The 15,251-nt window shown below is 38.6% G+C and overlaps 1 protein-coding gene across 9 annotated transcripts in view; it reads right to left on the bottom strand.

Annotated features, from left to right (window-relative positions):
- IFT88 (intraflagellar transport 88) overlaps positions 1–15,251 on the bottom strand; it is a 130,511-nt gene that overhangs the window by 41,859 nt on the left and 73,401 nt on the right. For all 9 annotated transcript variants that reach the window (XR_008421612.1, XM_019448021.2, XM_019448018.2 and 6 more), the window contains 4 exons: positions 11,877–12,063; positions 9,974–10,082; positions 7,552–7,702; positions 6,910–7,025 (listed from right to left, as the gene is read on the bottom strand). Coding sequence is in view for 8 of the 9 variants with exons in the window: in XM_019448021.2 (XP_019303566.1) it covers positions 6,910–7,025; positions 7,552–7,702; positions 9,974–10,082; positions 11,877–12,063 (563 nt within the window). In the remaining variant the exon portion in view is untranslated. The remainder of the gene's footprint in view (positions 1–6,909; positions 7,026–7,551; positions 7,703–9,973; positions 10,083–11,876; positions 12,064–15,251) is intronic.

Consider the following 15,251-nt stretch of genomic DNA (forward strand, 5'->3'; position numbering starts at 1 on the left):
GCGTCCGAATTCGGCTCAGGTCATGATCTCGCAGTCCAGGAGTTCGAGCCCCATGTCAGGCTCTGTGCTGGCAGCTCAGAGCCTGGAGCCTGTTTCAGATTCTGTGTCTCCCTCTCTCTCTGACCCTCTTCCGTTCATGCTCTGTTTCTCTCTGTCTCAAAAATAAATAAACGTTTAAAAAAATAAATAAACATTTCCATTGTATCTTTTTAAAAAATTTTATTTATTTTTTAAATTTACATCTAAGTTAGCATCTAGTGCCACAATGATTTCAGGAGTAGGTTCCTTAATGCCCCTTACCCATTTAGCCCACGCCCCTTCCCATAACCCCTCCAGTAACACTCTGTTTGTTCTCTACTTTTCAGAGTCTCTTATGTTTTTGTCCCCCTCCCTGTTTTCCTATAACATGTTCTAATGCAGCATTTGGTGACGGTACTGTTGGCGTTTAGGATGGGACCGTTCACTGTACAGGTCCTCTATGCATTACTGAATGTTTACCGTCACTGGTGGCTGCTTACTTAATGCTCACAGTGCCTCCCTATCATCATGACCCTAAAATATGCCCCTCCCCCTACATCTCCAAATGGCTCCCCCAGGGTAGGGCTGTATTGTCTTTCTTTGCTCACATTGTCTTTTTTCTTTAATTTTTAAATCTTTTATTGTGAAGTATAACACATATGGAAAGACACATAAAACATAACTATACAGCTCAATAAACTGATATAAAGTGAACACTCATGTAATTATCCTACAGTTCAAGAGACAGAATGTTGCCAACACCCTAGAAGCCTCCTTTACACCCTCAACATTACCTCCTTTATCTAATACAGGCAACTATTATCCTGACTTTTGAATATTGATCTAGACTGGTTTTGAAATTTACATGAATGAAATCATATAGTAGGTATCCTCTTTTTATATTTTATTAAAATATAATTCATGTAACATACAATTCACTCATATAAAGTGTAAAATTCAAAGGTTTTCGGTATGTCTCATTAATTTTTTTAGTTTATTTATTTTGAGAGAGAGAGAGCAAGAAGGGGAGGGGCAGAGACAGAGGGAGAGAGAGAATCCTAAGTAGGCTCCATGCTGTCAGCACAGAGCCGAATGTGGGGCTTGAACTCATCAACCGTGAGATCATGACCTAAGCCGAAACCAAGAGTCAGATGCTCAACCAACTGAGCCATGCAGGCACCCCATCACATTATTAATTTTTAAAAATTATGATTAAAATATACAACTCAGTGGCATTAATTACATTCAGAAAGTTGTACAATCATCACCACTATTTCAAAATCTTTTTCATTAGCCGAACAGAAACCCCACAATCATTAAGTAATAACTTCATTTCTCCCCCCACACTCTAGTAACCTCTAATATACTATCTGTCTCTATGAATTTGCCCGTTCTAGACACTTCATACAAGTGCGATCACACCATATTTGCTCTTCTGAGTCTGGGTTCTTTCACTTGGTATGATGTTTTCCAGGTCCTTCCATGTTGCAGCATGTGTCACAATGCTGTTCCTTTCCATGGTGGAATATCCCACTGCATATATACAACCACATTTTGTTGCCTGTCATTCATCAGTGATGGGCACTTGGGATGTTGACACTGTTTGGCCATTGTGAAAAATGATATGTTAATGAATGTACCAGTATCTGTTTGAGTCTCAGCTTTTAATTCCTTTGTATATATTTAAGAGTAGAATTGTTGCGTCATATGGTAATTCTAAGTTTAGCCTTCTGAGGAACCACGAGATGGTTTTCCATAAAACACCATTTTACATTTCCACCAACAATGCGCAGGGTTACAATTTCTCCAGGCACTCAACCACCCCACCACTTACTATTTTGTTGTTGCTGTTTTCAAATATAACAGCTACCCTAAAAGCTGTGGTGTCTCATTGTGATTTTGATTTGCATTTTCCTAATGACTAATGATGTCGAACATACTTTCATGTGCTTATTGATCATCTATCTGTATACCTACTTTGGAGAAATGTCTATTCAAATCCCTTGCCTATTTTTAAATTGTTTTTGTTGTTGTTATTGTTGTTATTTGGGTCATAGAAGTTATTCATATATTCTAGATATAGCCCCTTATCAGATATAGACTTGCAAATATGTGGGCTGTCTTTTCATTCTGTTGATAGAGTCTTTTGTTTTTTAATTTATTTTTAAAATTTACATCCAAGTTAGCACATAGTGCAACAATGATTTCAGGAATAGATTCCTTAGTGCCCCTTACCCATTTAGCCCATCCCCCCTCCCACCACCCCTCCAGTAACCCTCAGTTTGTTCTCCTTATTTAAGAGTCTCTTATGTTTTGTCCCCCTCCCTGTTTTTATATTATTTTTGCTTCCCTTCCCTTATGTTCATCTGGTTTGTATCTGAAAGTCCTCATATGAGTGAAGTCATATGATATTACTCTTTCTCTAATTTTGCTTAGCATAATACCCTCCAGTTCCATCCATGTAGTTGCAAATGGCAAGATTTCATTCTTTTTGGTTGCCAGTAACACTCCATTGTATATATATACCACATCTTCTTTATCCATTCATCCATCAATGGACATTTGGGCTCTTTCCATACTCTGGCTATTGTTGATAGTGCTGCTATAAACACTGGGGTGCATGTGTCCCTTCGAAACAGCACACCTGTATCCCGTGGATAAATGCCTAGCAGTGCAATTGCTGCATCGTAGGATAGTTCTATTTTGAATTTTTTGAGGAACCTCCATACTGTTTTCCAGAGTGGCTGCACCAGCTTGCATTCCCACCAACAATGCAAAAGAGATCCTCTTTCTCCGCATCCTCACCAACATCTACTATTGCCTAAGTTGTTAATGTTAGCCATTCTGACAGGTGTGAGGTGGTATCTCATTGTGGTTTTGATTTGTATTTCCCTGAAGCTGAGTGATGTGGAGCATTTTTTTCATGTGTCAGTTGGCCATCTGGATGTCTTCTTTGGAGAAGTATCTATTCATGTCTTTTGCCCATTTCTTCACTGGATTATTTGTTTTTTCAGTGTTGAGTTTGGTAAGTTCTTTATAGATATTAGATACTAACCCTTTATCTGATGTCATTTGCAAATATCTTCTCCCATTCCATCGGTTGCTTTTTAGTTTTGCTGACTGTTACCTTCGCTATGCAGAAGCTTTTTATCTTGATGAAGGACCGAGAGTTTATTTTTGCTTTTGTTTCCCTTGCCTCTGGAGATGTGTCGAGTAAGAAGTTGCTGTGGCCAAGATCAAAGAGGTTTTTGCCTGCTTTCCCCTTGAAGATTTTGATGACTTCCTATCTTACATTTAGATCTTTCATCCATTTTGAGTTTATTTTCATGTATGGTGTAAGAAAGTGGTCCAGGTTCATTCTTCTGCATGTTGGTGTCCAGTTTTCCCAGCACCACTTGCTGAAGAGACTGTCTTTATTCCATTGGATATTCTTTCCTGCTTTATCAAAGATTAGTTGGCCATACGTTTGTGGGTCCATTTCTGGCGTCTCTATTCTATTCCATTGATCTGAGTGTCTGTTTTTGTGCCAGTAGATAGAGCTTTTTGATGTAAAAAAGTTTTAAATTTTGATGAGTCTAGTGTATCTATTTTTTTCTTTTATTGTCTGTGCTTTTGGTGTCACATCAAAGAAATCATTGTCAAATCCAATGGCATAAAGATTTTCCTCTCTGTTTTCTCCTAAGAGATTCATACTTTTAGGCCTTATATTTAGGTCTTTGATCCATTTAAAATTTTGTTTTGTTTTGTTTTAATTTTAGAGAGAGAGGGCACACCCAGGCAGAGGAGAGGGGCAGAGGGAGAGAATCTTCATGCTGAGCTTGGAGCCTGACACAGGGCTCAATCCCACAACCCTGAGATCAAGGCCTGAGCTAAAATCAAGAGGTGGACACTAACCAACCGAGCCACCCAGGTGCCCCTGAATTAAGTTATATACAGTGTAAGGTAAGGGTTCAACTTCATTCCTTTCCAAGAGGATAGGTTTCTGAACACCTTTTGTTGAAAAGACTGTCCTTTCCTCATCGAATGGTCTTGGCATTTTGTTGAAAATCAATTTACCATATACACAAGGGCTTATTTCTGAGTTCTAGATTCCATTCATCTGTATGTCCGTCTCTATATCAATACCATATTGTTTTGACTACTGCAGCTTTGTAGCAAATTTTGAAATCAGAAGGTATGAGAACTCTAACTTTCTTCTTCTTCAAATTGTTCTGGTTATTTGAGATCCCTTTGAGATTCCATGTGAATATTAGAGTGAGCTGGGCAATCTGCTTTACTGAGTCTATTGCAAATGTTAGTCTCATCTGGAAACACTCTTACAGACACACCTAGAAATAATTTGGGCAGCCAGTGGCCGGTCATGTTGACACATAAAATCAACCATCTCAGTAGAATTCACCAGTGACACTATCTAGTCTGGGGATTTTCTTTGTTGGATTTTTTTTTTCTTAAGTGGGCTTTATGCCCAGTGCACAGCCCAACACAAAGTGCAACATGGGGCTCAAACTCACAACTGTGAGATCAAGACCTGAGCCAAGATCATGAGTCAGACACTTAACTGACTGAGCCACCCAGGCACCCCAACTTTGTTGGAATATTTATTTTAAAGATATATTTACTTATTTATTTTTGAGAGAGAGAGAGACAGAGAGAGAGAGAGAGAGAGAGAGAGAGAGAGAGAGAGAGAGTGTGTGTACATAAGAGGGAAAGAGGCAGAGAAAGAGAGAGACAGAGAATCCCAGGCAGGCTCCACACTGTCAGCCTAGAGCCTGATGTGAGGTCGGAACCCACGAACTGTGAGATCATGACCTGAGCTGAAGCCAGATGCTTAATCAACTGAGCCACCCAGGTACCCCTCTGATACAATCTTTATAATTTCCTTTCTTCTTCTAATTGTGGGTTTATTCGGTATCTTGTAGATAGTTTACTGATGGATACTGATTTTCTTATTCAATCTGTCAATCTTTTTCTTTTACTGGAAAAGTTTAATATATTTCTATTTGTTATTACTGATATAGAATGATAGTTTCTTCTATTTAGCTATTTGTTCTGTGTATTACATGTTTTTAGTTCCTCAATTCCTCCATTACTGCCCTTTATTGGTATTTAGTTGATTTTTTATAGTGTACTATTTTGATTCCCATCATTCCTTTTCTGTGCATTCTTTCTTTTATGTATTTGCCTTTTAAATCATATAGGGAAAAGAGAGGTTATAAGCCAAACCAAAAGTACAAAGTGTTGTACTTTTATATTTACCTATGAAGGTACCTTTACAAGTCTTCGTTAATTTTTTCTTAGGTCTTGGAGTTACCGTCTAGCATCTTTTCATTTCAGACCAAAGGACTCCCTTTAGCATTTTTCATTGGGTAGGTGTACTGGTAATAAGCTCCCTCAGCTTTTGTTTATCTGAAAATGTCTTAATTTATCCATAATTCTTTTTTTTTTTCCACATGACACAAGTACTCTTATTTTCTAAACCATTTAACAAGCCATAAAACCAGTCTTAGCTCTCAAGCCATAAAAAACAGACAATGGGTGGTAGTGGGTAGTTGCTGACTCCTACTTTATTTAAAAAATTTTTTAAAGGTTTTGGGGCCACCAGCTGGGTGGCTCAGCTGGTTAAGTGTCTGACTCTCAATTTCAGCTCAGGTCATGATCCATGGTTCATGGGTTCGAGCCCTGTGTTGGGCTCTGTGCTGACAGTGCAGAGCCTGCTTGGGATTCTGTCTCTCCCCTTCTCTCCCTCTTTTTCTCTTGCATGCATGCACGTTCAAAATAAATAAACTTAAAAAAATCTCTCTCTGCTCCTTCCCTGCTCATACACACTGTCTCAGAATAAATAAATAAACTGTATTTTATTTTTTAAAAATGTTTGAGAGAGAGCATGAGTGGGGTAGGGGCAGAGAGAGAGGGGGACAGAGGATCCAAAGAGGGCTCTGTGCTGACAGCAGAGAACCTGATGTGGGGCTAGAACCCACAGACTATGAGATCATGGCCTGAGCTGCCAAGTTGGACACTTATTTATTTGGAGCGTCTGGGTGGCTCAGTTGGTTGAGGTCATGATCTTGCGGTTCATGGGTTCAAGCCCTGCATCGGGCTCTGTGCTGACAGCTCAGAGCCTGGAGCCTCCTTCAGATTCTGTGTCTCCCTCTCTCTCTGCTCCTCCCCTGCTCATGCTCTGTCTTTCCTCTCTCAAACATAAATAAACATTAAAAAAAAAAAAAAGAGTTGCATGCTCTAAAAAGAAAAAAAAAGTTTAATTTGTAATATACAATGTGAATTGATTATCAATTGGAAACAACACAATTTATTTCTATTAGGACTCTTTCAGAAATGAAACCTTGTCCTACAACCGAGTCAGTGATTTTCTAATTGATAAAGAAATAATACTTGTTTGTTGAAATGTAAGAAAAATACACAGAGCAAAATAACTCAAGGAAAGTATTTTTTAAACTTTTTAAAAGTTGCATAAAAAGGTAATATATTTAACACAATAAAGACCAAATAAAATGGAACTTCATTCAAGAAAATGGAAATAATGGGGTGCCTAGGTGTCTCAGTTTGTTAAGTGTCCAACTTTGGCTCAGGTCATCATCTCATAGTCCATGGGTTTGAGCCCCATGTCAAGCTCTGTGCTGACAGCTCAGAACCTGGAGCCTGCTTCGGATTCTGTGTTTCCCTCTCTCTCTGCCCCTGCCCTGCTCATGCTCTGTCTCTCCCTCTCTCTCTCCCTCAAAAATAAGCATTAAAAAATTTTTTTAAATGGAAATAATACATGAATGTTCGTTAATATTTGTTCATGAATGTAATATGTTTATCAGATTCTAATTCTAGGGATAAAATCAAATCCCAACACATTTAAGTAAACATGAAATCAGAATAATTACTTACTGTATAAGAGAAGCTCTTTCAAAGTATTGAATGGCTTTTTCACAAAACTGGGTGTCAATGTAATAAGCTCCAAGCCACTCAATAACTTCAATGTTAGAGGGGAAATACCTATATGACTAGAAAAATATGGACATGACAATACAACATCAGTGGCAATGTAGAATTTATACCTCAACATTTTACCTATTGAAAGGATTTCTTTAACCAATATGAAATTTCTTAACAAAAAAGCATGAGCTGTCATAAGGTCATAAGCACTTTATGTTTTGAAACTACAAGATTTAGAACACTTAATGTTTGTTTGATATACATTTTTAAATTACCTATAAATAGCTTTTCGATGTACTGATAGCTGATCTGAATCAAATTAAATAAGTAATAGAATTTTAAAAAGGATCAAAATCATGCTTCAAGGGAAAAATGAATGTGATTTTAATTTAATTTTGCATTAAAATTATTAAAAAATTTTATATTCCACAAATGATTTATTTTATTTTAAATCATCATTCATTTAAAAACCAGTAAGCATTTCTAAATTTTAAAAACTCAACGGTCTGCTGACTGTTGTTTTCTTTTCTGCTGAATGCTTTATAACCATATATAAAAGGCTAAAAAGTAAAAGGAAAATAAAATTATACTTACCTCATAGTAGTACTGAAATGCTTGGGATTTATCTCCTTCACTATCATATAATTCTCCTAGTTTAGACAGAGCTCTAGAATCAGTTGGAACAACACTGATCAGTTGCATTAACCATTCAATAGCTTGATTGGGATCTTCCATTAATTCATATCTTGGAAAGTTTTAGTTAAGGATAACACAATTTTTCTAAATTCATTAATAAATAAACAAACCTAAATACAACATTACAATGAAAATATTTCTTAGCCTATAGTAATGTGCTATTGAAAACTGTTTATTCGGAATTTCTTCAGGGATGGTGATGAAAATGGGGCACTGTAAATAACACTCATGCTCCATATATACCTTGCTTTTCCTTTTGCTTCATTAGTGTCCACTAAGATCAACTCCCAAATTTCTAGTAGAATTAACAGTTTGCTCTTTTATTCAAAGCACTGTCCAAAATTTGTCCTTAACAGAAATGCCTGAAAGTTGTGTTCAATTATTCTACTTCTCTTAATATGTCGAACATGTTAAGGGAAGAGTTTCCATGTATTTTCCTTTGAGTTTTCCCCAATTAGATTAAAAGCCCAAAATAGGGTATTCTTTTTTTTGTAGCAAGTGCCTAGTAAGTCCTTTGTATACACTTAAATAATTTATTCACAGCAATACTTATTGACTACTATTTATTTTTACATTAAATGTCTCAATGAAATGAACATATTCCAATCTAAAGTTTTATTGAGAAAGAAGCTTCTGTTTTTAAGGATGACAAATGTGATACCATAAAAGAAATATAAAAATAAGAAAATGATTGAAACATCCTTAAAATGATCAATTGCTTAACTGAATCCAAGCTGGTCAGAAACTGGGAAGTATCAGATCATGACAGTGGCAATTTCAGACAGATTAAGTGGACAAAACAAAGAGGCTAAAAGGAATAAGCATGAAATCCTCTGCTCTAAAAATAGCTTCTTTATTAAAAAATGTTTTATGCTCTCTAACAAAAGTAGAGTACATAGTACTTAAAATTATTAATGGTATACCTCATAACATACTTTTCCCTAACATCTGTATTGTATCAAGAGGGGCGCCTGGGTGGTTCGGTCAGTTGATTGTATCTGACTTTAACTCCAGTCATGATCTCACCATTCGTGAGTTCAAGCCCCACATCGGGCTTGCTTCTGTCAGCGTGTGGCCTGCTTTGAATCTTCTGTCCCCATCTCTCTCTTCCCCTTCCCTGCTCATGCTCTCTCTCTCTCAAAAAATAAATAAACACTTAAAAAAAAAGAAACAAACTTGTATCAAGATAATGGTAACTTAAAAACCTACATAAGATTTTAACTCTTCCCAAATGTTGTTTTGAAAGATTATTTTTAAAATAAGGAGAGAAATTAAAATGTTTTTCAAATAGTTTCAAAGGCATTAAAAACGTTAACAAATTTCTGCTTTTCTAACCAAAGGCAGGAGGGAAAAAAGAAAACAAACAAACTAAAGAGAGCCAGGAGTTGTAGAAGAAACTGACAAGGGAGGAATGTTTTCCTTTTCCACATTCCCCAGAGTTCTAAACATAATACTGTGACTGTGGCACAGCACACAGTCAATAAGTGACTACTGAATGAACGGAGTGAGTGAATTCATATAAACTACTGGCTAATTTTGTAGGGTAAAGGCCTTTGGAGAGTTATACTCATTAAGCCTATATGTCAGCTAAAATAATGAAGATAAATTAACCGAACTCAATCAGCAGTACTAATCAGTAATAAATATTTTCCTTTTAAACAGTAAGTTACTGCTTCAAAAATACCCTACAAGACTCAGAGTTAATACAATCTAACCTACAGTCAATGAATAGCTTATGTGTACTAAACATCTGTACTCAATTACTATTTCAATTATTTTCCCCCCAAATTAAGAAATAATAGTGTTAACCTTTTAATGATTTCTTTTATAATGCAAATGATCTTTTAAAACAGGATCAACCAAAAAACACACTCTTAACTATTGACAACAAACTGAGGGTTACCAGAGAGAAGATGGGGGTGGGGAGATGGGTAAAACAGGTGATAGGTATTAGAGTATACTCATCACGATGAGCACTGAGTAATGTATAGAGTTGTTGAATCACTATATTGTACACCTGAAACTAAGATAACACTAGAGTAATTATATTGTATTGTATTATATTATATTATATTATATTATATATAATAGAATTAAAAATTAAAAAGATACACATTTTATAAAAATGTAAAATATTGGAATTAAAATTAAAAAATAAAGCTGTATCACTCAAATAATATTTTTATCACATATTAATGTGATAGGATTTAAAATATTATCCTCATCAATTACCTCATTGGCTAAGGTTATTTAACGACTGGTACTCAATCACCAATTGAGTGAATTAACAAACTGTCCTCAAGTTTTTCACATAAGATACACATTTGCTATCTGGTAAAGAACTTGGGCACTGTTTCTTAGGATTGCATGAAGTTTCAGGAAACAGTCCAAAGCTTCATCAAGCCGGTTTAGCCTCTTATAGGTAAGGCCTTAAAAAGAAGAAAAAGAAAAGCTGTAAGCATTATTACTGGTAGGTAATTTTCTCAAAGTCACAGGATAAATTTTTAAATATATGTAAATATTCATCCAGAAGAATGGGATGATGGGAATTTTTTTCAAAAAGAAAAAAGGCAGGGGAGGGGCTTTTCCACTATTGTTGGGCAGATACCAAAACATGCTAGAGCACTATCGTGATTTTAAAGTGCAGCAGGGAAACAGGAGTAGACAGACTAGCAGCATGCACAGTTCAGAAACTGACTTAGTTACAGAATTAATGGGGATTGAAACTTAACGGGGACTAAGGGACTAGTAAGAAATGGAGCCAGGACAACCGACTACACGTGAATTAAAACATGTAGATTCCTATTTTGAATGTATTCCTGTTTTGAATACACCCAAAACTTACTTTAAAACTAAATAGAAGAAAAAAAAATGGTTAGAGAGGGAGGGAGCCAAAACATAAGAGACTCCTAAAAACTGAGAACAAACTGAGGGTTGATGGGGGGTGGGTGATGGGCATGGAGGAGGGCACCTGTTGGGATGAGCATTGGGTGTTGTACGGAAACCAATTTGACAATAAATTTATAATAAAAAAAAAACTAAATAGAAAAAAACAAAGATGTAAACGTATGAAAAGAAAATATAGGAAAATGATTTTATAATCTTGGGGTAGGGAAGGGCTTTGTAAAGCAATAAATAAATGAAGCCACAAACTTTCCAAAAGCCAAATTTGACTCTATAAAATTAGAAAACCTGTTTGACAAAACAAATGACCAATTAAAAGCTAAGCAACAGACTAGGAAAAGTACTTAAAACTTATAAAGAGAATAAATAAATAAATATCTAGGCAAGAAATCTCCTGCATTAAGGCCTCTGCTATTCACTTCCCTCTGCTCTTTCCCCGATTCCCGAACGGTCCCACCCTCCCTTGCTCCAACATGACTTTAAACTCTCCTTGACTCCATCTAAAATGGCTAATTCCTCCCAACCCAGCCAGGTCTTCCTTTTGCATCTGGCAGGAGATTAAAGACTCCTCTCTGGGAGGAAGGATCCAATTGGATCAATTGACTAGCGGGCAGTTCCCCAACTACGCAGATCAGGCAGATGGCCCCGTGGCAGCGTGCCAGCACATCAGTCTCCCTTGTGGCCTCAGAGATCCCGCTCAGCTTTAGCTGCAAACTCCTAAATGTGAGAAGACAGGCCAGGTTCATCAGACATCTGAGGAAAGTTTACGACACGAAACATAGAAGGTAAAACAAACAAGCAAGCCAGAAACAGAAAAACACAGCTATGCAGGGAGAAGAAAATCTCAAAAGAAACTTCATTAATAACCCAAGAGATAAGAAGCAGTATCGTATCAACATGTGTTTGTCGCACTGCAAACTCAAGAACAGGAAGGAATGACACCCATTTCAGGGGACCCTGAAAGGCAAGGAAGGGAATAAGATGTGCCTTCAGGTCTTAAAACGTTTCGTTCACTAAAAACCAAACCTGATGTAAATATGACAAAATGTTGAAGTGTGTTAAATATAGTTGGTAAGGGACATGGGTATTTTTCTGTCCAATTTTTGTGTTTGAAACTGCTCATAAAGAAAATGTGTTCGTTTGTTTGTTTTCCCACCTATCAGTTTGGCAAAAGCTGAATATTCAGTATTCGCAGGAATTTGGGAAGTCAGTCAGTCTCCTCCACTAATGAACTGGAGCTCTGTAAGTCAATTTAAAATAAGAAAAGAAAAAAAAATTGTAAAGGAGAAAGACAAAGCAATTCTGCCTATTTTACTTACCAATATTATAAAGTGCTTCAGTACAAGAAGAATCATTTCTTAGAGCCTCTTTATAGAATTCAGCTGCCTTCTCATAATCACCGTTTGCAAAAACTGTATTCCCTTTGTTAGTCAGAGCTGAGGGATTATATCTATCAGAGTTCACAGCTAAATCTGCATAGCTACTGGCTTGTGCAAATTCATTTTCCTAAACAAAGTACAAAACACACACAAATTATTCGGGGTTCATCAAATATCTCTACTGACTGTTCTGGGCTACAGACATGATAAACAGATTTTCTGAGATTACAAATATGATGAACAGAAATATTTTATATATCTTGATCTTGATAGACTTATTCTACAAGATTTTTAATCATCGTGTTCTTTCAACTACCCAAGTTTCTAATGACTGACCTCACAGTCTCGTGGTTTGAATAACAACACTACATGTAAGTGGCTCCATTTTATTAATGGTTTTTTTGTCTATTTGTTTTTAGCTTTAGAGAGAGAGTGAGTACAGGATGAGGAGGGGGCAGGAGGCAGAGCATCTTAAGCAGGCTCCACCCTCAGGGCAGAGCCCAATGCGGGGCTCGATTCCACCACTCCGGGATCATGACCTGAATCAAAATCAAGAGTCAGGCGGTCAACAGACTGGGCCACCCAGCCGCCCCTAAGTGGCTCCATTCTGAACACCCGGATTTCACGTCACAGCTGCAGTACACCTGAAGCCCTGAGCTGGCTACAAAGGCACCACTAGCTTTCCCGTCCTTCCATCCAATTGGTCGCGTCACCTACTAGGTCTGGCGTTTCTAGCAAGTCTCTAGTTCTGTCTCTTCCGCCAAAGGACCTTAACATCACTCACTTAAGCGACATAGACCTCTCAACCCTTAAATAGTGAAGCATCTGTGCCGGCTTGCTTAAGCCAGGAACCAGATTTCCCAGAATCCCCTTCCCTGCATGGTTCTTGTCCACAGTCGGCTGAAAGGAACTTGTAGCACATGCGGGACGCAGACACGAAGCAGCAGCTTTTGCTCTCTGAAGGTCTTTTTCTGGTCATCAGTTGCAGGACTGATGCAGAAACGCCTGTGGGTTCCAGCCTGTCCTCACTCATTTTGACTCCACATCTGGTTCTGTCTCCCAACTGTGCTGTCCCTGCTGAGCACAGTGACCCCGATCCCCGCTGGGGCTTGGCTCCGGACCCACGGAGGAGGCAGTTGTGCAGAAGCAACTGCTTCCCAAAGGTCTCTCCAAGAACTCCCCCTTCATGTGGCTGCTGGACACGCTGGGCCACTCACACACTGACTGCTGATCCCTTCTCAGGCCCCTGACCCCCCTTCTGCACCTTCACCCACAGCTCCCCCACCACTGGGTAAATTCTAGCTCCCACATCCCTTCTCCCATGATACTCACAGTGACTGCTTCCCCGAATGAACTTTCAAAACACTGAGATACAATTCACAGGTCAGATAAATGTACATTTTTGAGGCATTTACACATTCAAAAAATTGTACCACCATCACCAGCATCCATTTCTACAACATTTTTATCACCCTCCCCCCAAAATATCCTGTACCCATTAGCAGTCACTCCCCATTCTCCCACCTGCTCTGGCCCCTGACAGCCACTAATCTGGTTTCCACCTCCATGGATTTGTTTATTCTGGACATTTCATAATAAACACAACCGTATAACATGCGGCTTTTTTGTTTGGCTTCTTTGCTTAGCAGAATGTTTTCAAGGTCCATCCATGTTGTACTATGCATCAGTATTTCATTCCTGTTCATCGCTGAATAATACCCCATTGTATGGATAGGCCACATTTTGTTTATCCATTCACTGTTGATGGACACCTGGATTGTGCCCTCCCACTTTCGTTTATTATGAATAATGCTGTTATGAATATTCATGTATTTGTGTGGACTCTGAACTTTGATATAAAAATTGATACTTAGGGGCGCCTGGGTGGCTCAGTCAGTTAAGCGTCCAACTTCGGCTCAGGTCACGATCTCGCGGTATGTGAGTTTGAGCCCCGCATCGGGCTCTGTGCTGACTGCTCAGAGCCTGGAGCCCGTTTCAGATTCTGTGTCTCCCTCTCTCTCTGACCCTCCCCCGTTCATGCTCTGTCTCTCTCTGTCTCAAAAATAAATAAATGTTAAAAAAAAAAAAAATTGATGCTTAAAAGTGGGGTGCTACTGTCATAAAAAACTCAAAACATAAAAAACCTTGTCTTTTGGACTAGGCAGCAGGCAAAATCTGGAAAGCACTAGAGCCATAGTAGTGGAGGATGGAGAAGGAGTAAGGAATTGTTATCAGAGGCTAGATAAAGGGCAAGTCATGTTTTGCAGTCATAAAACTGGGAAAACTGCCATCTACACTGACTTGGAAGACAGAACGTGTACTTAGTAAATATGTGTGTGTGGCCAAGGAGATTTCTGAGCAGGAGGTTAAAAGTGCCAATTAATTTACTTTAATTGGGTTTGATAAGGTACAGTGAGAGAGGAGCTTAAGATAAAACTTCAGATTTTCCAACTAGAGTTTGGCAGAAATATAGAAAAACAAGGACGTGTTGGGCCAGAAAATAAAATTATTTCATGTCTCTAGTTTCTCTGGGCAGCAAGTCTCAGAGTAAGAACTGGTTGCAGGGCAGAGATCAGATCAAGGGTGTGGCTGTAATGCCCTTTGGAAACATCTCAGGAAGATTTAAGGTAGTGCCTGGCAAAGGAGGCACTCCTCTTTAAGGTAGAAAAAAGCTTCCAAATATCTTTGGGGCTCTGTGCCACAGCAGCCTCATGCACCTAAGTGGAAAGGGGTCTGTCTGCCTTGAAAACCACTGTGGATGTAGCTCTTGGGGCATGTGGGCACCCCAAATGAGATTTATAGGAAACCTGCCAAGTCTTTAAGGGAGTTGTACCAGTTTAAGCATTGCCAGCTTGGATTAAAGGGACAGACCATCCAAAATGAAAGACAGCCTCCGGGTCCCCAATTTTTCTGGGCAGAAAGCAGGCTAAGAAAGTTAATCAGCTGCAAATACAGGTTATTTTTTCTGTAAAAGGAAGTGTTTCCAGAATGCAGAGCCAAGAGCCACAAGAGACCAAAGGATTAGGGCACCACTCCCAGGGATCAGAGCTGAGCCCTACCTAAGGAACGTCCCCTTCCTCACTTTCGGGGGCGTGGACCACATGTGCTTAGCTAGATGTCTGACCCACTAAGGACTAATGGGTGTGAGGTGCCTCCATCTCACCCCTTTGGAACGAGAGTATCTATTACAGTGACCCTACTCTTATCTCATCGGAGGATGTGAAGTGTATGGGAGACACGGTGTGTTTTCCTGTTCGCAGACCTTTGGGTCAAGAGGACCTGCACCTGAGAAAGCCTACCTCTATCTAGACCCCA

The sequence above is a fragment of the Panthera pardus genome, unplaced genomic scaffold (assembly GCF_024362965.1).
Source record: "Panthera pardus isolate Hobbes unplaced genomic scaffold, ASM2436296v1 HiC_scaffold_1, whole genome shotgun sequence".
Classification (NCBI taxonomy): domain Eukaryota; kingdom Metazoa; phylum Chordata; class Mammalia; order Carnivora; family Felidae; genus Panthera; species Panthera pardus.